The sequence below is a fragment of the Theropithecus gelada genome, chromosome 1 (assembly GCF_003255815.1).
Source record: "Theropithecus gelada isolate Dixy chromosome 1, Tgel_1.0, whole genome shotgun sequence".
Lineage (NCBI taxonomy): Eukaryota > Metazoa > Chordata > Mammalia > Primates > Cercopithecidae > Theropithecus > Theropithecus gelada.
In genome coordinates, this window is record NC_037668.1 from 39,279,694 (window position 1) to 39,301,182 (window position 21,489).

The 21,489-nt window shown below is 43.9% G+C and overlaps 1 protein-coding gene across 4 annotated transcripts in view; it reads left to right on the forward strand.

Moving 5' to 3' along the window:
• Positions 1-21,489, forward strand: part of PEX14 (peroxisomal biogenesis factor 14) — a 158,026-nt gene that overhangs the window by 56,445 nt on the left and 80,092 nt on the right. For 3 of the 4 annotated variants that reach the window (XM_025382312.1, XM_025382313.1, XM_025382316.1), the window contains one exon: positions 7,124-7,208. The exons of the other annotated variant lie outside the window; for it this stretch is intronic. In XM_025382312.1, the coding sequence (XP_025238097.1) occupies positions 7,124-7,208 (85 nt within the window). The remainder of the gene's footprint in view (positions 1-7,123; positions 7,209-21,489) is intronic. 4 annotated transcript variants of the gene reach the window in all.

Here is a 21,489-nt window from a genome sequence, read left to right on the forward strand (position 1 = left end):
CCTTGACATTAAATAGTGTGTGGTGGTTTAAGATGCGTTTTATTTCAATATACATTTCTGGAAGAACTACTTTAATCAAATAACAAAACAATGACATTCTGGCAAGCAGTTCATGCAATATTTTTAACTAAGGCCAAGGGGAAAAAAAATAAATGGCAGAGATATTTCACTTTGAAAGGTAGTTTTTGCACATGTGAAGTTGCCACTTTTCATAAAGGCTTTTACTACATATATCAATGAGTTTTAAGAGAGACTAGGGTCAATAATGCATGCTTTAGAATTCCCTAAATACAGATTTACACAATAGCCTTAAAGTATATTATGTTCTATCATGTCAACTCCTGTGCACTTCTACCAGCGGAATTTTCTTTCTTTAATGTGAAAGACAAAAGGACAGAGGAAAGTAAAGTAAAACAAAGGAAATTAGGGCCCACAAGCTTAATTAGTATAGGGTTGTAACCCAAATCAACAATGGGAAGGACACAGTGACAAAACCCAGGAAATTCCAAGTCGAGAGGCTCTTTCCTTTAACTCTTTGAGTGCCAGGGCACTTGCTAGGCAGCTCCTTACCCAGGTGCAGGAGGCTACCTGAGTATAACTCACTGTCTTTATTGTTGAACTTCCTGGCTTTTGTTGACTTTCCCTTCTCCTTTCCTCCCTTAATGTACATGCAACATACCTTTGTGTGTGTGTTAATTATAGATAAATGGGCTAAAAGTACGTCTTGGTTTTGTAACCCTCAGAGAAGGGGAAAGAGTACAAAAAAAATTCCTGTCACTGTCATCTGTTCATTTTTAATGAGCAATTTTTAAAAATTGAAAATAAAAGAGGAAAATGAATAGGTGTTGAACCAGCCCGTGATATGTAAATGCCAACTAGTAATTACCTAAAACCTCAATTTTCATTCTGTTTCATCTTGCAAAACATTTCATTTTCCCTGAGTGAAAACACTTAATTTGGGCTCTGCGAGTTAGCGGAGAGGCCGCTCCGGCCTGCGCCTCCGCCGGCTCCGGCTAGGGGGCACTTTGGCTCTGCGCTTCTCCCGCCTGCGGGCTCGTCCACCTCAAGGTTATTCCCCTCTTGCCATTCCAGTGGTTTTACTCCGAGTGTGCAGGCCCCTCCCCCCACTCCCACTAGTCTGGTTTCGGGGAGCCTGTTCCTCCTTGTCCTTGCAGAGGCGCGTATTGAATTTTGGCTGACCGAGCCTTCCTCTGCATATTAACTTTCCCCTCTTACCTGGCTGTTGGGCCCTTGGCTTCCCTGAGTTGCAGTCACACTCTGAGAGCAGCTTTCTGGAAGCTTTCTTTCTCCCTTTGAGGTTGCACACAGAACTGCCTCTAGTTTTTGTTTATTCCTGCTGCTTTTTTAGTCTCCTTTTTCATTTTGGCAGCTGGGGCAATCTCCTGGATTGAAACTCACACACATTTGCCCTCCCGCCACACTGAGAATGACCGTTCCGACGCCTCCTTTCTTTTGCATACTCATAGATTTTTCTACTCTGGTTTAGGATATGTCACCTTTTGGATATGTTCGTGGAATGTGGCTTGTGGTTACTGCTGCTTCCTTCCCTCCCCAGCCTGTTCCCTAGCTAGAAAGAGAGCATGTAGACTTGAGAAAGAACAGGGAGCCCGGCTTTGTGAATGGTAAATCAGAGAGGAGCCTGCATGTAGAAAACCAGAATTATGTTGTCCTAGGACCCTGGATCTGAGAGTGCTCTGCCTGGAATCTCAAGGAACACGGCCTCTTTAGTGAGATATATAGCTTCATAATTAGCCCGTTGCATTTTTTCACGAGTGCTAGCATCAGCGTTCTACGATGTGTTTCTCTGATTAACAGCTGCTTTGCAACTATTTCCTTGTGCCGCCGATGACCATATTTGTCAAGGAACTCCTGACAGAGTACTGATTTCTTACTAAAATGCAGCATTTCTGTTTGAAGAGGGTTCTCTCATTCTTGGCAGTGCCTGGCTTTTTAAGTCAGTCCTTGTTTAAAACTCAGGTTGGCTTTGGTCTAACGCTTGTTAACAGGATTCTGGGTATCTGCTTTAGAGTATGAACGTAGGAACCTTTCACAGGCAATTTAATCTTCTGAGCAGCACACGTGGAGCAGTGCGGTGCTGGAATGGGGTTTGGGGCCCGTAGGTTATATTGGTCATTTTCTTTTGCCCTCTAGTTGTGATCTCTGTGGGTTAAAAGGACTTGGCTTTGGTTGTTAGTGTCATTAATTTTGGAATATTTTTATTTATTTATTTATTTTTTTTGAGACGGAGTCTTGCTCTGTCGCCCAGGCTGGAGTGCAGTGGCTGGATCTCAGCTCACTGCAAGCTCCGCCTCCCGGGTTCACGCCATTCTCCGGCCTCAGCCTCCCGAGTAGCTGGGACTACAGGCGCCTGCCACCTCGCCCGGCTAGTTTTTTGTATTTCTTAATAGAGACGGGGTTTCACCGTGTTAGCCAGGATGGTCTCGATCTCCTGACCTCGTGATCCGCCCGTCTCGGCCTCCCAAAATGCTGGGATTACAGGCTTGAGCCACCGCGCCCGGCCATTAATTTTGGAATATTTTTAATATTTTAAGATGGCTAATGAATGCTCACATTTTAGGAGATAGATGTGTATGTAGTACACAGGAGTGCTGGAATTGGTGGCATTCCAAATAAGTGTCACTGGAGACAATGCATCAGGTTTACATGTCAGGTGCAAAGTGCTAAGGCTCCCTCAAACCCCAGGTTCATTATTAGGCAGGCTCTGTCCTCCTGTCCCCCTCATGCAGAAAATAAAGTGTGTATTCTGACGATTACAACATGCAGGTCTTTTGTAGGAGAGTGGAAAACACATAGGAAGCATCTCTTTGGTGAGGACTGTCAGGAACTTCAATTCTTCTCACAAGGGATTACTTACCCTACACAATGCATTTAACAGCACATAGTTCATAGTAGATAACCCCTGAGTATACTGTATTCCATTGATTTATACAGTTACAAATCCTGCTCTCTCAAATACAAATCTCTCTCAATTGGCCAGTCATCTTGGATCTAAAGGTGTTTTTCAACCTGAAGTCCCCCCACCCCCAGCTTTTTCCCAAGTTGCTGGCAGTGACTCTGGTGTAACCACTGTTATGAGACTGCAAAGACAAGAATTTCCTCCTCTTCCTTGCACCTCAGTTTTATCTCTAACTTTAAGTGACACATAGTGAAAATTATGAAATTGCCCTAAAATTATGGAGTTGGTGGTGGCAGGGTTGTTTTATTTTGCTTTGGGTGGAGAAGGGTACAGAAGGTAGGGTCAGAGCAATGGGTGGGGGGAGAAACTTTGGTCTGTTTTCTTCGGAGTTTGTCTTCTTTGTTTTGATTAAACTAGCTATTGGTAATTCGAGGTGCACTCATTAAGAACTCAGTGCAAGAGGAAGGGAAAGGCACGCTGATTCCATATTTATCACAGGCTCACCAGCAAGCAGCTTCGTCGGCGGCATCAGCAGCTTAGCGCCAGAATTCTCCCTGGCTTGCTGCACTCCCACAACATGTGCAATAAAGTTCCTGTCTCCGTTTTACATCTTTGACATTGAGGCGGAAGATTTGGCCTGAATTTATGTAATTTACTTGGGCACAAATATAACCCATGAATAGTCACATTCATCTTCTAATTAGAAAATCAAACGATAATACAGGACAGGCTGCAGGCACCCCATCATTGAATCCAACAACAGCGTGTTGTGTGTGTTGGGCCTCTGCAGAGGAAAGTCAGTTGAATTGCTTCATGAAATTAATGAAAAGTGCCCAACAATAGGTGGGTGAAAGGCACAAACCGAGCGCCCTGTTATTTAGTGTGTGAAGATGTTAGCATTATGGGTAAAGAGTTTTGCAAAATCTTCTCCCATTGATGTATGAATCATGGGGCTATAAAATTCTAGATTGGACAGGTCCTTCCCCCCATTTTGTAGTGCCAGTTCCTCGCGGGGAGGGAGGAGAAGAGTCAAGAGTAACTGAAGAAATAATTAGTGAAAGGAGGAGAGAGGTTTTCATATGTTCACACTTACATGTAGCCGCTTATCAGGGTATCTTTCTTATTCAGCACATTAGGTTGGGGCTATTTGGGTGCTTTATATTTTTGCATCTAGTGTAGTGATGTCGATGCTGTTAAATATGTGATTTGCCTGTCACCTGCATTTTCAGACAAAGATCAAGAGGAACATAAACAAGCCCCAAATATACTTTATGTAGGTGTTTGGCAGTATTATTTTATATGACTTGAAATTAGTGAATGGAAACTTTAAAAGAAATTGTTCATATTTTTGCAAGTTTGAAGTGTGCCGGGACTTTGTCAAATTCCCGTTAAAATAAATACGTCAATTTCATCTCCCTTCCAAATTCATTTATCTTGCTTTTTTAAAAGGTGTTTTCTACTTTACCTGATGTATAAATTGGATTCGCTCGTTTATGCTGTTCTTTGCTATATCCCCCACGTTCTTCTTAAATGAATTACTAATGACAGAGCACTCCATCATTCCCTCTCTGCAGCCACTTTAAGGAAAGCATGGTGATCTAAACCTTTTAACCTATTAAAGATGATTTTTCCCAATTGAATCAGACCCACCACAGGTGTAATAACTAATCATTTAAACTACACCTGCTATTATGTATTTTTAAGCCATTATGCGTGTTGGATAGATGATAATTCATGTTTATTGCATTGTCCGATGGATCCGTTTTGCCTACACTAGGCTGATTAATGTATTTAAAGAAATAAGAGATGCAATTTTTTTAAAAAAATTGATGGAATGCGCCAAGCACTGCATTGAGTGCACCATTAAACCCATCAGAACTTTGCTCTCTGACCAGAAATGCATATACCAAGGACTATATTTAAAAAGCAAGGTGAAACCTGTGTGTTCCAGTGGTGGGATTCTGTTTTCTTTCTCTGTCATGGAAATTTTTGGAAGGATGAAGGAAAGGTTTCTATTTCTATGGGTAAATGATAGGAGCTGTACTATTAGCATCTTCTGCTTAAGACCTGTTCATCCACATTTCCGCTGACACCTGGTACACGTATCACACACAGCATGCAGACTGCCGCATGATACGAATACTGTAATTTTCTTGTGTGTTGAAGGTGTATTTTTTTTCTCCAGGTGAAGAAAAACTATCCCCATGCCATCTGAGCTGTGCAGACTGGCACTGACCCTAGGTGCCAGTGCCTGGGTACCTGTTCATTCTCTTTCCAGAGCAGGGGTCTCACTTCCTTTGGTTTTTCTCCTTGTCTCCCATTTCTCCTCTCTCCTTTTCCCCCTCTCTTCTGTTACAGCTCCTCGTGTACTGTTGCCTTCTTCTCCCGGCCTTTCCCACCTCTACCCATCCCCTTTTCTTTTTTCCTCTTCTTTTTTCCTTCTTCCCTTCTCCCATCTCTTCATTAAGACACATCAGTGTTGTAGATGTTTGTTAGATTTCTCTTGATTTTGGTGTGACGATCTGGTTGAGGGGCTTAGGGGGTGAGTATGCCGTTTGGGGGCTCTAGAATCTCGAGCATTGATTTTTCTTTAGTCCAGAACTGGTCCATTACTGCGGTTCATGACAGTGGTTAGTACTGTTTGCAGCGTTGGAGGACAGATGATAACCTGTGCGGAGCTGGGCTTGGCTCTCAAGGGACACTAGTATGTCCTGTTGGTGACAGGCCCAGATCTGAAAAGTCAAGATACTGAATTCATCCTTTAGGTGGAATGTCTAGGGTAAGCCTCCCACAGAGGAGTTACAGGGAAAATGAATACAGGCTTTTCCCTAGCTTTTTTTCTTTGGTTTACCCTCATATCTTTTGTTTCCCAAAAGTCTGTCTGGTGTCGGGATTACTTTCATATAAAATATGGGGAAGGAGATGATTTGTAACTTGTATTTCACTTACAATCACAGTACTTTCTGTTTGACTGCTTCCCTTAGTTTGAAGGATCTTAGAAAACTTCCTTACATCTAGCCTTAGAAATTTTTTCTTTCAACAACTTATGAGTGAACTGTAGGGCCTATTGACTTTATCTGTAACATGAGACCATATTATTCCTTTGGTTTTGATGAGGCAAATAATAGCAGTCATTTAAAACAGCCCCTTTCCTACCTGGGGCAGGTGGGTGTTTCCCATCTCTAGGTCTGGTGTCTGGGGTGGAAAGTAGACAAGTCAGGCATAAACACACACTTCGTGTGTGCTGAGTGATGTGAAGGTTAATACCTGCAGCGGTGCCCCTTCCATCCCCTGCCCGGCTTATGTGGAGATAGGAAGATTTCATTAAATAATATTCATTACCAGAGGCAGGTAGACAATCTGTCAATCTGTCAGCTTTTAGCCATGAAACTCCAAACTTTGCCCTTTGAAGTCTCTTCAGAACTTAGCTCCAGTGCAGAAGGGGGGCCAGTGTGAATGGCAGTGGGCGTTGTCTCCAACATAATCCCTTCCAGCCGGGACGCCCTCAGCACTTTGCCAGGCTCTGGAGACAGCGTGGTCTCTGCCCTTCAGTTGCTTGCAGTGTAGTTGGGAAGGCAGGCTGAACATTAGAGGACGGTATAATTATGTCTGCAATTATATGGTACACAGTACAGGCACTGAAGAATTGAAGAGAATAGGGAGATCAGAGATGGCTTGCTTATTTAGGCAAGGCTTCGAGGAATCAGAACAGACTATAAAAGGGCTGTGCTGATAGAGAGCGCGTGCGTGTGTGTGTGTGTGTGTGTGTGTGTGTATGTGCGCATGGGGTAACGTTTAGACCGGTGGAGGCAGGAAAGGGAGGCCTTCCAGAAAGACAGCATACAGGGCACAAGGGCGGTGACATGGGTGCGCATGGCCACACCTGCCGGGGAGTGTGAGGAATCAGCTTGAATGGAGATCAGGAGGAACAGGAAGGATCATCGCAGGCCTGAAGCTCGGCAGAAGGATTAGATTTGACAGACTCAGATACAGGAAGCCAGTGAAGACAGGGAAACGACATCGCCTTTCGTTTAGGTAGATTTTAAGTTTAAGAAATAACTGGTTATAAATTTGACCACACTGGTATGCTTGTCTCTGTGGAGCTGGGAAAAACTCGTAGGATTTTTAATCTGGAAATCCAGACTATCGAAGTGAAGTTTACTCCCGTTTTCTCTCTCTCACCAGATTGCCACGGCAGTGAAGTTTCTACAGAATTCCCGGGTCCGCCAGAGCCCACTTGCAACCAGGAGAGCATTCCTAAAGAAGAAAGGTACAGGTTCCACAGGGCTGTGCAGCGTGGCCTGCAGAGGGACTGGGGCTGGGGCAGACGCAAGGCAGGTGCTGAGCTGCCAGGACCTCCTAGAGCTGCCCACTCAACGGGCCAGTGGAGCTGAGGCGAGACCCCCAGTGGGGCACGCAGGTTTCTTTCCTGACAATGGAGCAGCAAGATGACACGATTTGGGTAATTAAGCACGGAGGACTCAGTCCAGTCCATCATGGCAAAGGCAGTATTCAGTAGCAGAGTCGGCCCATTGGATGAGACTGTGGAGGACTTCTGCTTTTTGGTCTGCTCTGTGTCAGTGACCCTGGCTCTAGGATGACTAGCTTAGGTTAGGAGTTCAGCTGCTTCAATAGAGAATGAGGAAGAAAGAAATGAAGGGCGAGGGAAACGAGATGACTAACAAGGTCAGGTTAAAGTCAAGCTTGGGGTCAGTCCGATTTACAGATTGGAGCGGTAAATTAGTGGTTTTATGGTATTTCTGTAAGCAGGGATAAAATGGACCCTGGCAAATTCAATATTGTCTGAAGAGACAATCTGTTCTGGTTCTGTTGAAATTTAGGGTATTTTTCTTTTTTGTAAAATGAAAACAACAAAGAAACCTAACTTTTCAATTTTTTATACATGTAATTTTCTAGAAATCTAGGAAGTCATTTAAACGTCCTTATATACCATAAGGGACAAAAGTGAGCTTTCTTCCTCCCAAAGCAACTCTTTTTCCTTAAGGAGCTGGAATGCCAGCCTCGAAATTCTGGGTTTTGAGCGTTCAGTCATTTTTGGCTGGAATGGGTGGGTAATATTTTCTGGGTCTGCTCTGTGATGTCCCACATCACAGAGGAACCGTTGGTCCCTTCACACGATCATGTCCCGGGGCTGCACTGACAGGGTTTGGGCAGAAGAAGACCAAACATTTCACCGCAGGTGGCTGCTTCGCGGCAGCCCCCAGGCTGGGTCCCTGCGACAGAGTTGGTAAGGAGCGCTGCGAGGCTGCTGGCTGGCTGCATTGTGCCAGCCCCCCCATCATTAGGAGATTATTAAAATTTGGAGTGTGTTGGCTGGCCTCGCCACTCCGCAAGCATCATGCCATAAAAGAGTTTTTCCTTGAAATATGTGTACCTATGGGGAGTAATTAATCATAAAAGCTTAGGGATTTCAGCTCTCTCATCAAAGCACTGAAGCTGGGGAAAGCTGAGCCTAAAAGCTGAGCTGATTACCCGGGGTAACCTGAGACAAAATCTATGGTTGCCGAGAGATCCTTAGCTCCAGTATATTGTGCAATATTATAACTGCCTGATCTTCTCTTCCACCGACAATGACCAGTTAGTCCTCATTTTCTCTCAAACGCAGCTGGGTTAGAATTTCATTTGCAGAAGGTATTTAGAGCAATTTAGAGACAAATGTCTCTGGTGTTTGCTCGGCACTTCCCCACCGCAGGCTTTGCTGAGCAGTTTTAGTATCAGGAGCTCCATCTAATCTGTTTAATTTTAATAAATCCCTGACTGGGAGAGGGAGCGAAAAAAAAAAAGAGAAACTCTGGACCAAATAATACTTCTTTTGAGTTACTTGGCTAATAATTACTGTAGAGAGAAAACTGTTTTGTGCAATTATGATTTGTTGCTCCTTTAGGAAAAAAAATCCAACTGATCGATTCATCCAAGAGTCATTGTACACGCTATGCCCTATCCCCGGACTCCCATCAGGAACTTAGCAGAGAACCGAACAGACAAAAATCCCTGCCCTCGCAGAGCTTAAATTCTAGTGGAGGAAAGGCAGACAATTAACAAATGGGAAAATGAATAGGTCAGATGTCAGATGCCGAGCGCCATGGGTAGTGATGAATGAAGCAGGGAGCCGGGGTGAGGAACGCCAGGATTGGTGTGGGCTGGACTGCGATCTTAAACAACATGAATGTCAGAGTGTCTCTGAGAGGGTGGCACGTGAGCAAGGACCTGAAGTGACTGTTTATTGGTACGGTGGACATAATTCCTTCTTGACCCCTAATTTGGGTTAGAGTTTTTAGAATTTTAGGCATCTGGCACCTTGAGATGCTGTCCTGCCCTTTGTCCTCTAAAGAGAACCACATGAGTTTATCCTGTACTTAAACCCGGAATCTCTGAGGTTAATCACCCATCTCCATTATCCTCTAAAATGCTGCTTCAGTCAGTAATTATCCATTTCCGAGTTGAATCCCAATGGAGTAGGTTCTGGCAGGACCTTTTCTGGGCAGAGAGTTCCAAGGTTTGATTGGTGTCTGGGGAAGAAAAGCCCCTTCGCAGATTTAAACTTCACTTTTCAAATTTCGGGCTATTCCACGGTCAGGTTTCTGCACTCAGTACGGCCTGGCACCATCTCCGATGGGGATGAGGGTGATCATCTACCGGCTCCCTAACAGTAGTTGCGAAAGGAAAGCAAGTTGGCTCGATGGCCGTCTGCAGCAGGAGGGGCCTGGGTTCTGCCACCCGTGCTTTTGGACTCCCCGCAGGAGCCTTGCAGTGCTGGGCTTGGAGCACTGGCTCTGGGAGGGCTCTCAGCTCCTGGAGTCTTGGCTTTTCCTAGCAATGTCACTTCAGGGAATTGCAGTGGAGCACTGACTTGAATTATAATCTTGACTTTCTTTTTTTTAATAAACATCTCTTTCCTGAAAAGGCAAATCCAATTTTGTTTTTCTTTTAATATTATTTAATATTTAATATAGAAATTGAGGTCCCTGTAGTGCATGTCAGTTCAGTGGAAAATGAGGGTTACTTTAGGCGCATCAGCTGAGTTTGTTTCATTGTGAAACCGCAGCCTGCAGCAGGGGCTGCATCCTGCCCGTGTTACTGATGGGTTAAGTGTTGTGCTCTCTGACTTCTGGTGGGGGTGCTGGGTGAGGGTGAGTGGGGAATGAGTGGGATAGGGATGGGGGAGCATTGGTTTGCAAAGGTCTTTCCTGTTTGTTTTTTGTTTTGAGATCTCTTTTGGATGCTTTAAAGTCTGAACATCTAGCCATTAATGAGAAACATGAAGTTATTAGAATCATTTATCATTTTCTTTGAAGTTTGTACTGCCATTTTGTGTAATTTACAGCATTTCTTCCTTTTATCGGGGATATTTTGGATGAAAGAGAAAAGCAGCTGCTCACCTTTAGAGTATTAGAATAAATGTTTTTGTTTTCCTTCCAACCACTTGATTCTGCAGATGACACATCAACTGCAGAGTCAGCCACACATGAAGATAATTGGACTGTGTGTGGGGTTTAAGCCCTCATAGAACCAGTCTATATATAGAAGCAGTTCTTGCCAGGCAGGCATCATATGTGGGGCTTTAAGCAGGCTGCAATCCAGGAGGTTAGAGTAACGTAAAAACAGCAGTAGAATCAGTCCAGAAAGTTAGAGGCTTGGAAATTGTCGTCAATAGGCTTGTGTTGATTTGACACCCTATCCAACCACAAAATGTAGGAGGCAATCTGCTTCCAAACATGTTTGGCAGGCTGAGGATGAGGTGGGTAATAGTGATGCTTGTTTGTGAGGGGGTTGGGGTGGGGGAGGGGGATAGAGTTATCTGTTAACATACTCTAACCTATCTGTTGCAAAGCAAGCTTCTAGGAAAGACAAACATCATCTATTTTTCTGTATCACTCTGCATAGTGGGGCCTGGGTGGTGTTGGCTAACACTTGCCGTGTCCTTCTCAAGTGTCTAAGTAAAGGGCTTTTTCCTCCCTCATCCAATAGATGGTCCTGGTTGGGGTAGGAAACTAAACAAATAAAACACACCACCACACACTTTCTCACACACTTTCTCATTCCAAAAGGTGAAACTAGATCTTATCCTTCTACTGTTCCTGGAAGCAGAAACCCCAGTAGCAAAACCGCGTCCTTGCTGGAAATGAACTTGAAGAAACCTGATGGTCCCAACCTTGGTAGTGGGCTAGAGGTGAAGGGCTTCACTGTAGAGTATTTCAAGGGGGAGTAAATTCTTACACAGATTTCAATTTAACTCTCTTTTATTACTTTTCTTTTTTTATCATTTACGTCCATTTCATGAAGTAGTTTGCATGTCCTTGAATGGAATCTCGTTACCATGAAAGCTTTTTTAGCATTGATTTCATAACAGTCTTAATTTAATAGCTCCGTCATTACTGAGAAGCTCTGGGAGTGGGGCCCTGGCTTTCCAGGTCACTGACCTTTTAATTACAAACCTTGTTCTGATGGCCAGGTTATCGACTGGACAGCTCCCAGCTTGTGCCCCCAGGATGAAAACGAAAATAACTGTGTTTCCTCCCCCATCTCCAGGAAAAAAAAAAAAATTGTAACCTCTTGTGTTTCTAAAATTAATTTTCTCCTTCAGCTTTACTTTATAATTAATTCTTTAATGTGTCTTAGTGAAGCCAGAAGTCTTTTCACAAAGCTTTTCTTCCTAGAGCTTGGGTCCAGCAGATAGCTTGCGGGGAGGGCACAGAGATGTTGCCAGCTCCCACCCCTTGCTTGCGTGTGGCCCATTTCCTCATCCTCAGAAACTCCTGCAGCTGAGCTGGAAGGAATAGAATTGGCTCTGTGAGGGGCTGTCTGGCCCTTCTGATTTTTTGTTAACGAGACATAGATTGTGGCATCAAGATTTAGATTCATTCCTCTATTTGTTGGAGTCATTGAAGCCGGTATATCCTGGACATTTTTTAAAGCGGTCCCCATTCTGAGAAAAGATGGGAGTTGAATGTCTTATTGTTTCTTACCTTTGTGTTCGTTGTAGACGACCAGAGGAAACAAATGCCCTACATGGATTCGACTCAGTCATGAGTGTGAACCAAACAGGCCGATCTGGGTTCTCTCACTGACTGACCAGGAAGAGAAATAAGAGAGAACAGTGGGCAAAATGGAGGGTGACAACCAAGGGTGCTGGTTTGCCCAGGATTGCCCAGAGTTCAACCCTGAAGTTCCCATGTTGTGGTCAGCCCTGTGGTCCTAGACAAACAGGTCACCCTAGCGGTAAAAACCTTTCTCGGGAGTGAGCGCTACCAAGGGAGACAAAACGAGCTTGGTTTTGGAACCTGGAGGAACAAGGCAAAGTGAGAAGAGTCCACTGGCAGTGAGTCCCGGAGAGGCCCGCCTGCAGCAGCGTGGCATCTTCCGCACCCACTTCCTGCTTTCTCCGGTAGCCCTGCCCTAGAGTGGGTCCAGTGCAGAGCCTCTGGGGGCGGGGCCGTGCCCTGCAGGTGAGCGAGGAGCTGCTCGTGTGGAGCAGGCAGGGCTGTGTGGCAGCCGCGCTTGTTCCTGAGGATGATTGAGCATCTCCATCCATCTGTTGTGAACGGACCGTCTTCCTTCCCTGCCAGTCTTGCACCTGCATATTCGTCACCTGCTGTTCTGGCCCAGCCTATTCATCACACCGACTGGTCCCCCCCATCAATTTTCCTGCTCCCCTTGTTATCCAAACTTGTCCTGAACTGCACAGATTTTTCTCGGCATCCAGGACGAGACCTACGGCAGCTAGGCCAGCTGAATGTTGTAGAAACAGAGATGCCCTGGCTTCCCTATTCAGAGCGGGAGCTGATAGCACTTGCTGCCCCAAGAAGGCTGAGCCGAGGGGTTTCCTCCACGTCACCTACGATGGGGAAATAGTGCAGAGAAGTTTGCGGGGAGGGAGCACTTTCAGATTTACCCGGTTACTTTGATGTTTTTCCTGCAACTGAAGACTGATTCTTTCCTTAAACTTGTGTGCCTGCAACAATACTGCAACGAAAAGGAAAGTGACAAAATGACATTGGCATGTATTACTAATTTTTTTTTAAACTTTTTGAAAAGGTAAGGCATATACATGGTCTTAAAAATTCAAACAGTAGAGAAGGATATACAGTAAAAAATAAGTCTTCTCCTCTCATTTTCTCATTCCTGTTCCCCACCCGTTCTCTTTCACAGAGGATGCTGCAGTTTCTTATGTATCGTTCCAGAGATAATCTAGCCACATGAAAGCATGTTAATATGTATTACTCCCCCACAGAAACACGAATGCTTTCTAAATACAGTGGTAGCATATTTTACACTTTACTCATATACTTGGTGTTATATCTCGACAGTCATTCCACATCGATACATACAGACTTGCTTCATTCGTTTCAGTGGCTGCATAATATTCCATTATATGCATATGTTATCCTTTTAAAAACTAGTCCCGGTCGGGCGCGGTGGCTCACGCCTGTAATCCCAGCACCTGGGGAGGCAGAGGAGGGCGGAACACGAGGTCAGAAAATTGAGACCATCCTGGCTAACACGGTGAAACCCCGTCTCTACTAAACATACAAAAAATTAGCTGGGCATGATGACGGGCGCCTGTAGTCCCAGCTACTCAGGAGGCTGAGGCAGGAGAATCGCTTGAACCTGGGAGGCGGAGCTTGCAGTGAGCCGGGATCGCGCCCCTGCACTCCAGCCTGGGTGACAGAGTGAGACTCCATCTTAAAACAAACAAACAAAAAACTAGTCCCAAATTTGTGAGCATTTAGGTTGATTCCTGTCTTCTGCTGTTTCAAGCGATGGCCCAGTGAATATTCTTGTCGTGTGTATTGTTGAACGCATGTTGGTTTGGCACCATATGCTAAAGTCAGAGCATTTTGCATATGGTGAGCAGGCTCGGGGATATTTTTCTTGCTTAAATTTCATGGGATTCTGTTTCATAGTAAAGAGGATAAAAAGTTTTTTAAGGTAAACATGACTATAGGTAGAAGAAAGTAAGAGGAAAAAGACAGTGTAACAAATTGCTGTTAACACTTAGCACAGATTTGGGTTTTGCCAGGATGGACGTTCTGGTTATGTGAAAAATTCTTGCTTTCTTTTTTTGTTTTGAGATGGAGTCTTTGTCGCCCAGGCTGGAGTGCAATGGCACGATCTCGGCTCACTGCAGCCTCTGCTTCCCAAGTTCAAGCGATTCATCTGCCTCAGTCTCCCGAGTAACTGGGATTGATTACGGGGCCTGCCACCGCACCCGGCTAATTTTTGTAGTTTTTAGTAGATATCGGGTTTCACCATCTTGGCCAGGCTGGTCTGGAACTCCTGACCTCGTGATTCACCTGTCTTGGCCTCCCAAAATGCCGGTATTACAGCATGAGCCACCGCTTCCGGCCTGCTCAGTTTTGACCTAGCCATTGAGGGACGCAGTGGGCATAGAGAGAGAAGAGCAGGAAGGGCTTCGTTAGTGAGGGGAGGCTCAGGCAGAGACGCATGTGCCAGTAACTGGATTGGCCTGTGAGAAGGAGAGAGAAGGGGTTAGAATTGAGGCTGGTGAGATAGGCAGTGAGGGAGGAGCTGGGGTTAGGACTCAGTAGCATACAGAAATAACAGTATCGCCTAGGCCAGAATGTAGTGGCATGATCATAGCTCACTGAAACCTTGAACTTCTGGGCTCAAGCGATCCTTCTGCCTTAGCCACCCAAGTAGCTGGAACTACAGGTACGTGCCATGACACCTGGTTAATTTAAAAAATTTTTTAAAATTTTTTTGTAGAGACAGGGTCTCACTGCATTGCCCAGGCTGGTCTCAAACTCTTGGCCTCAAGTCATCCTCCTGCCTTGCCTGCCCAAAGCATTGGAATTACAGACATGAACCACAGCACCTGGCCCATGGAGCACTGAGAAACTGTTTGAGGACGTTTACTCTGGGCTCTGTATTGAAACTGACTTGGCCTGGCAATAATTAAGACCAGCCGCAAAGATGGTCCGGCTGAGTCCATCTTCAGGTGTGGAGGATCTGGGCCGGGTTGGTAGCAGTAGAGATGGAAATAGAAATGACAGCATATGTATGTAGACAGTTCTATAGTTTACAAAACACTCTCACATAGTTGATTTTTTCACTATGACCCTAGTATGTAGTGGACAGATTAATGAATATTTGTTAAATGAATGAATGCATTATTTAATGAATCTCAGAGTAGCTGTTTTCTCCCATTTTACATAGATGAAGAAATTGAGGTTTAGAGAGGCTAAGTTGAGCTAATACATGGTAGAAGTAGAACTAGAATCTATGTCTTCTGACCAAGATTCTTTGAACTATACCACGTACTTTCTGGAGAGGAAGGACAGAACCACAGACATGGCAGAAGAAAGAGTAAGCAGGAGGGTGCGTGTGGCAAAGGGATGGACTGAAGATGATTCTCAGGGTTTTTTTTGTGTTAAGCAGCTTTATTGAGGTGGAATTGACATACAGTAAACTACACATATTTAATGTGTGGTTTTAAAAAGTTTTGACATATGTATAATTGGGAAACTATCATCACAATAAGATAATGGACATGCCTAGCATCCCCAAAAGTTTCCTCCTACCCCTCGGTAATCCCTTCCCCCTGTGGTCCCCCCAACCCCCCATATTCTGGTTTGCAAGTGCGCACGGATCTGCTATCACTATATATTAGTTTTTTTTTTTTTTTCTTTTTCTTTTTCTGAGGTAGGCTCTTACTCTGTCACCTGGGCTGGAGTGCAGTGGCATGATTACAGCTCACTGCAGCCTCGACCTCCCCGGGATCAAGTGATCCTCCCATCTCAGCCTCCTAGGTAGCTGGGCCACAGGCACACAGCACCAAACCCGGCTAATTTTTTTGTATTTTGGAGAGACAGGGTTTCACCATGTTGCCTAGACTGGTCTCAATCTCCTGGGTTCAAGCGATCTGCCCACCTTGACCTCCCAAAGTGCTGGGATTACAGGTGTGAACCACTGCGCCTGGCCATAGTTTGCATTTTCTAGAAATTTATATAAATGGAATTGTACGGTGTGTACTCTTTTGTTCTGGCTTTTCCACTCAGCGTAATTACTTTGAAATTTAGCCATGTAGTTGTATATACCAGTGGTTCATTCCTTTTTATTGCTGAATAGTATTCCATTATATGGCTATACTACCTGTTGGACATTTGGGTTGTTTTCAGACTTTGGATATTAAAAAAAAGACTGCTGTGAATATTTATGTATAGGTCTTTGTTGGGATATATAATTCCTTCTCTCTTGGGTACATAGGTACATACCTTAGGATGGAATGGCTGGATCATATGATAGATGGGCGTTTAACATTTTAAGAAACTTCTCAACTGTTTTTGAAAGTGGTTATATCATTTCACATTCTCACCAGTCATGTATGAGTGTACCAGCATTTTGAGCCTGGAGAATAGGAAGATGAAGGTGACAAATATTCTAGTAATTAAGCCACTTGACTTTGGAAATATTATTAAGAGTATCTAAATAATGGGTCATGTTTGGACTACTTCAGCTTTGGAGGCAACAGTGCATAAACTATCTGGGTTTGAATCCCAGCCTCACCACTTTTTTTTTTTTTTTTTTTGAGACGGAGTCTCGCTCTGTCGCCGAGGCTGGAGTGCAGTGGCGCGATCTCGGCTCACTGCAACCTCCGCCTCCCGGGTTCATGCCATTCTCCTGCCTCAGCCTCCCGAGTAACTGGGACTACAGGTGCCCACCATGATGCCCGGCTAATTTTTTTTTTTTTTCAGTTTTAGAAGAGACGGAGTTTCACCTTGTTAGCTAGGATGGCCTCCCAATATGCTGGGATTACAGGTGTGAGCCACTGCGCCCAGCCAGCTTCACCACTTTTTAGCTGTGTGGTCCTGCATAAAATACTTAACTTTGTGGTACATTGGTCTCTTTATCTGTAAAATGGGATTAATGATAATGTTTACTGCAAAAGATTCTTAAAAGAATTAAATGAAAATTGGCTGGGTGCAGTCGCGCAAGCCTGTAATCCCAACATTTTGGGAGACTGAGATAGGATTGCTTTAGATGGAAGGATCGAGACCAGCCTAGACAACATAGTGAGATCCTGTCTCTCCAAAAAAACTAAAAATTAGCTGGGTGTGGCGGCACATGCCTGTGGTCCCAGCTACTCGAGAGGCTGAGGTAGGAGGATCACTTGAGCCCTGGAGTTTGAGCTCACAGGGAGCTATGATTGTGTCAGTACATTATAGCCTGGGTGACAGAGCAAGACTGTCTCAAAAAAAAAAAAAAAAAAAAGCGGGGGGGGGGGGGGGAGAATTAAATGAAAATGATATAAAAAGTGCTTAGCAGAGTGCCTTGCACCAAAATAAGGGCTTAATTGATGACAACAATGATCAACAGTATATATTCTCTTAGAAGATATATTCTGAATGGGCTATAGTCATTTTTTGTAATGACTGTAATATTTTGTTTAAGAAAAAACCTTGTTTGTATCATAAGAATTCATGCATCAAGAACCTCTAGGAATTCTGAGCAAAGAGGGATTTAAAACAGGCAGTTAGGCCGGGCGCGGTGATTCATGCCTGTAATCCCAGCACTTTGGGAGGCCAGGGTGGGCGGATCACAAGGTCAGGAGATTGAGACCATCCTGGCTAACACGGTGAAACCCCGTCTCTACTAAAAATACAAAAAATAATACTAATAATAATTCGTTGGGCGTGGTGATGGGCGCCTGTAGTCCCAGCTACTCGGGAGGCTGAGGCAGGAGAATGGTGTGAACCCGGGAGGCGGAGGTGGCAGTGAGCTGAGATGGCGCCACTGCACTCCAGCCTGGGCGACAAAGTGAGACTCCGTCTCAAAAAAGCAAAACAAAACAACAACAACAAAAACAGATGGTTAGGTGCTTACTCACTTATTGAAAAGGCTAGAAGAGCAGACCCAAGGCTAGGACTTCAGGAATGACTTCCAATAATTTGCCAGGGTAGTTGCTACCTCTGTTCTGATCAAGCAGTGGGGAATCAAGAGGCTGTCACTGGAACTGTTAAGCTCAAGTGCACGTCCTTGCAGCTGTGATGCAGGGGCCAAGAAGTTACTGCTGCCACCACTGCAAGTGTTTTGTGACACCTGGAAAAGCAATGACAGGACATTAGAATGTGGACATGGCTTCTACTTCTGTTAAGATTGACTCTTGACCCCCATGAAGCTGGAGACTGGACGTTGCAATAGGAAATCTCAGTGTTTCCAATATTCTGCCTGCCCATCTGCTGATACTTGCAGCAATCAAATCAGCAAGGACAGCAGTCCTCTGCCTCATTTCCACTTTCCAAATTGTCCATGAGTACACCTAATTGGTGGTACCTAATTCCCGTCCAGAACTCTAGCTGCCATGGAGGGAAGCATTTTGTGCAATATAGAGCAAACTATGGGTGTGAGTCCCCGCCTTAACCGTGGAGGGTACGTTCCAAGACCTCCAGTGGATGCCTGAAACCTCGGCTAGTAACAAACTCTTTATGTACTATGTTTTTCCTATGCTTGCATACCTATGATAAAGTTTAATTTATAAATTAGATACACTAAGAAGTTAACAGTGGTAACTAATAATAAAATTGAACGGTTAAAACAATATAGTGTCATAAAAGTTATGTGAATGGGCTCACCCCTTCTCCCAGATTATCTTATTTTCAGGTCACCGAGTCTGCGAAAAGCAAAACCACAGATGAAGGGAGACTTCTGTGTATTTGTGATGGAAGGATACTTTTCTGCTTTTTTAGTCAGTTATTTTTTTAGAAGACTTGGGCCTTTGTTAACAACTGTAATGATGTATTTCCAGTTTGTCCAAGAGGTAAATATTGATGTATTCTGTATCATCACTGGCTTTCTGAGATGATTTTAAGAAAACTTGTTGGCCGGGTACGGTGGCTCACGCCTGTAATCCCTGCACTTTGGGAGACTGAGGCAGGCAGATCACCTGAGGTCAGGAGTTCGTGCCCAGTCTGGTTAACATGGTGAAACCCCTTCTCTACTAAAAATACAAAAAAAAATTAGCCAGGTGTGGTGTTGCATGCCTGTTATCCCAGCTGCTTGGGAGGCTGAAGCAGGACAATCTCTTGAACCCTGGAGGTGGAGGTTGCAGTGAGCTGAGATCGTGCCATTGCACTCCAGTCTAGGTGACAGAGTGAGACTCTGTCCCCAAAAAACCAAAACCAAAACCAAAACAAAACAAAACAACAAAAAAAACTCGTCTTTCTTATCTGGCCTCACTTAGGGATGCAAGTTCTTTTAATGAGATTTATCTGCTAAGGGTAGACAAGAGAGTTTCCACCGAAGGGCCTACACGATATGCGGGTTTATTGGAACTGTTGGAAAATGTTAGAAGCAGGGATTTTTGAAACTTAACATAAGGTATAACATAAGGCAATCTCTACTGAAAAACATTTTATGTTGATTGGACTGTAATTAGAAAGATTTAAAAATAACTTTGGATAGTATTCATTAATTTACCAATCCATTGTTATATTCAACACTTTTGAGCTGATGTCTTTTAAAAATAAGTTTATCCGTAGGGGGGTGGTATATGAATTAGTGTATCTGTAATTGTATGAATACGGAGTATTCTTTGTATAAGATAGTGTGCTTCTATTTTCAATTTATTTTTCACTATAGATAGGCTTGCTAGGTTGGTCAGTCCACAACAGCTTGATCTTCTTTCCGTTTTTGAAGTAAAGGTAACTCACTCACAGTCCTCAGTAAACAGAGTGATGGGGCAAGCTGACTTATATTTAAATCGTGCTGAGAATTAAACAACTCTAGTAATGTTTCCCTTCCAACTTCAAACAGACCTGTTCAGTTTCTTCAACATCCTGATAGGAGCTGATCTCCTCAGAGCTCTCCCCTCTCATCAGACAGAGGACTTGGGCATGCTCTAATCTCTTACTGTTAATTATTCTTTTTAGTTTTAAAGCCCTTTAAAGTAATCTTTCTGTAATTAGATTGTTGAGTAGATTGTCTTTAGTAGTATGGTGGTCTTAAATTTTGTGTGGATTTTCAGATTGTTAAATGGTTACAGAGGCTTTCATTCATGAAGTTGAAGTTTACTATATCATGGTATTTCAGGAAAAAAAAAATCATGACCCTCTATGATAAATATCACAACCACGTAAATGTCATCTTTTCAATGAGACTGAAAGTGCATAGGAATGGGACTCTTTTCCAGTCTGTTTTTGGCTTTAAGCTGTAAGAAAAATATTTTAACACTGACAGTAGTAAACCTGTAAAGCTAAAGAACAAAGCCATACTCTCCCCAGCTTTGTGAGTCACATGCGGAATTGTGAATTAAAGTATTCTAATTGCAAAATTTGGGGTCTTGACCGAAAGAACACAGGTTGAATTTGAAGAAGAGGCAGTTAGAAAAATCGGTGTAACTTTCATGTGAAGATAATTGGCACAGAATGTGATTGAAAGAGAATAAATATGGAGCTCCACGATGTCCTCTGTGATTCTATTTCTGATATTTACTTATATATTTTTTCCCCAATCAAAGGCTCTCCTTTAAGCAGTCCTGAAAGGAGGAGACACAGTGCTAAAATAGAAATAAAGGTTAAGCATCTCTGATCCAAAATTCTTGGGACCAGAAACGTTTCAAACTTTGGATTTTTCAGATTTTGAAATATTTGCAGAATATTGTGTTGGTTAAACATCCCTATTCCAAAATCCTCCAATGAGCATTTCCTTTGAATGTCATGTCAGCACTCAAAAAGTTTCAGATTTTGGATTATTTTGGATTTCAGATTTTTGGATCAGGGATGTTCAACCTGTAACAGATAGAAATAATAGAAAATGGCCAGGCGCGGTGGCTCAAGCCTGTAATCCCAGCACTTTGGGAGTCTGAGACGGGCGGATCACGAGGTCAGATCGAGACCCTCCTGGCCTACACGGTGAAACACTGTTTCTACTGAAAAATACAAAAAACTAGCCGGGCGAGGTGGCGGGTGCCTGTAGTCCCAGCTACTCGGGAGGCTGAGGCAGGAGAATGGCGTAAACCCGGGAGGCGGAGCTTGCAGTGAGCTGAGATCCGGCCACTGCACTCCAGTCTGGGCGACAGAGCGAGACTCCATCTCAAAAAAAAAAAAAAAAAAAAAAAAAAAGAAATAATAGAAAATAACAGAAATAACACAAAATAGCACTGCTCTTTGGAAGATCTTAGTACCTTATTTGGAAAGATTTTTACTATTGATTCATCCACCACCCACCCATCCATCCATCCATCCATCCAGCCATCCATCCATCTTTCCATCCAACAAGTATTTATCGAGTGCATGTATCTTACAAGGCATGGTGCTGGCCCTGGGAGTGAGGATGTAATGTTACCATTTACGTAAAACAAACAGAGGCCTGGGGTGGGGGCAGACTCCCCAGAAATATGAACATACAAGCGAAATACAGATAAGCAAGGTGCTGTGAGAGAGAATAATGGAGAGGGTGGTGTAGGTTTGCATTGGGAAGGTTGCTGAGACCAGAAGAATGAGAAGTGGTTCTGTGAAGAATGAGAGTACCTGGGCAGAAAGGACAGCAAGCTCTCAAAGACCCCAAGGCAG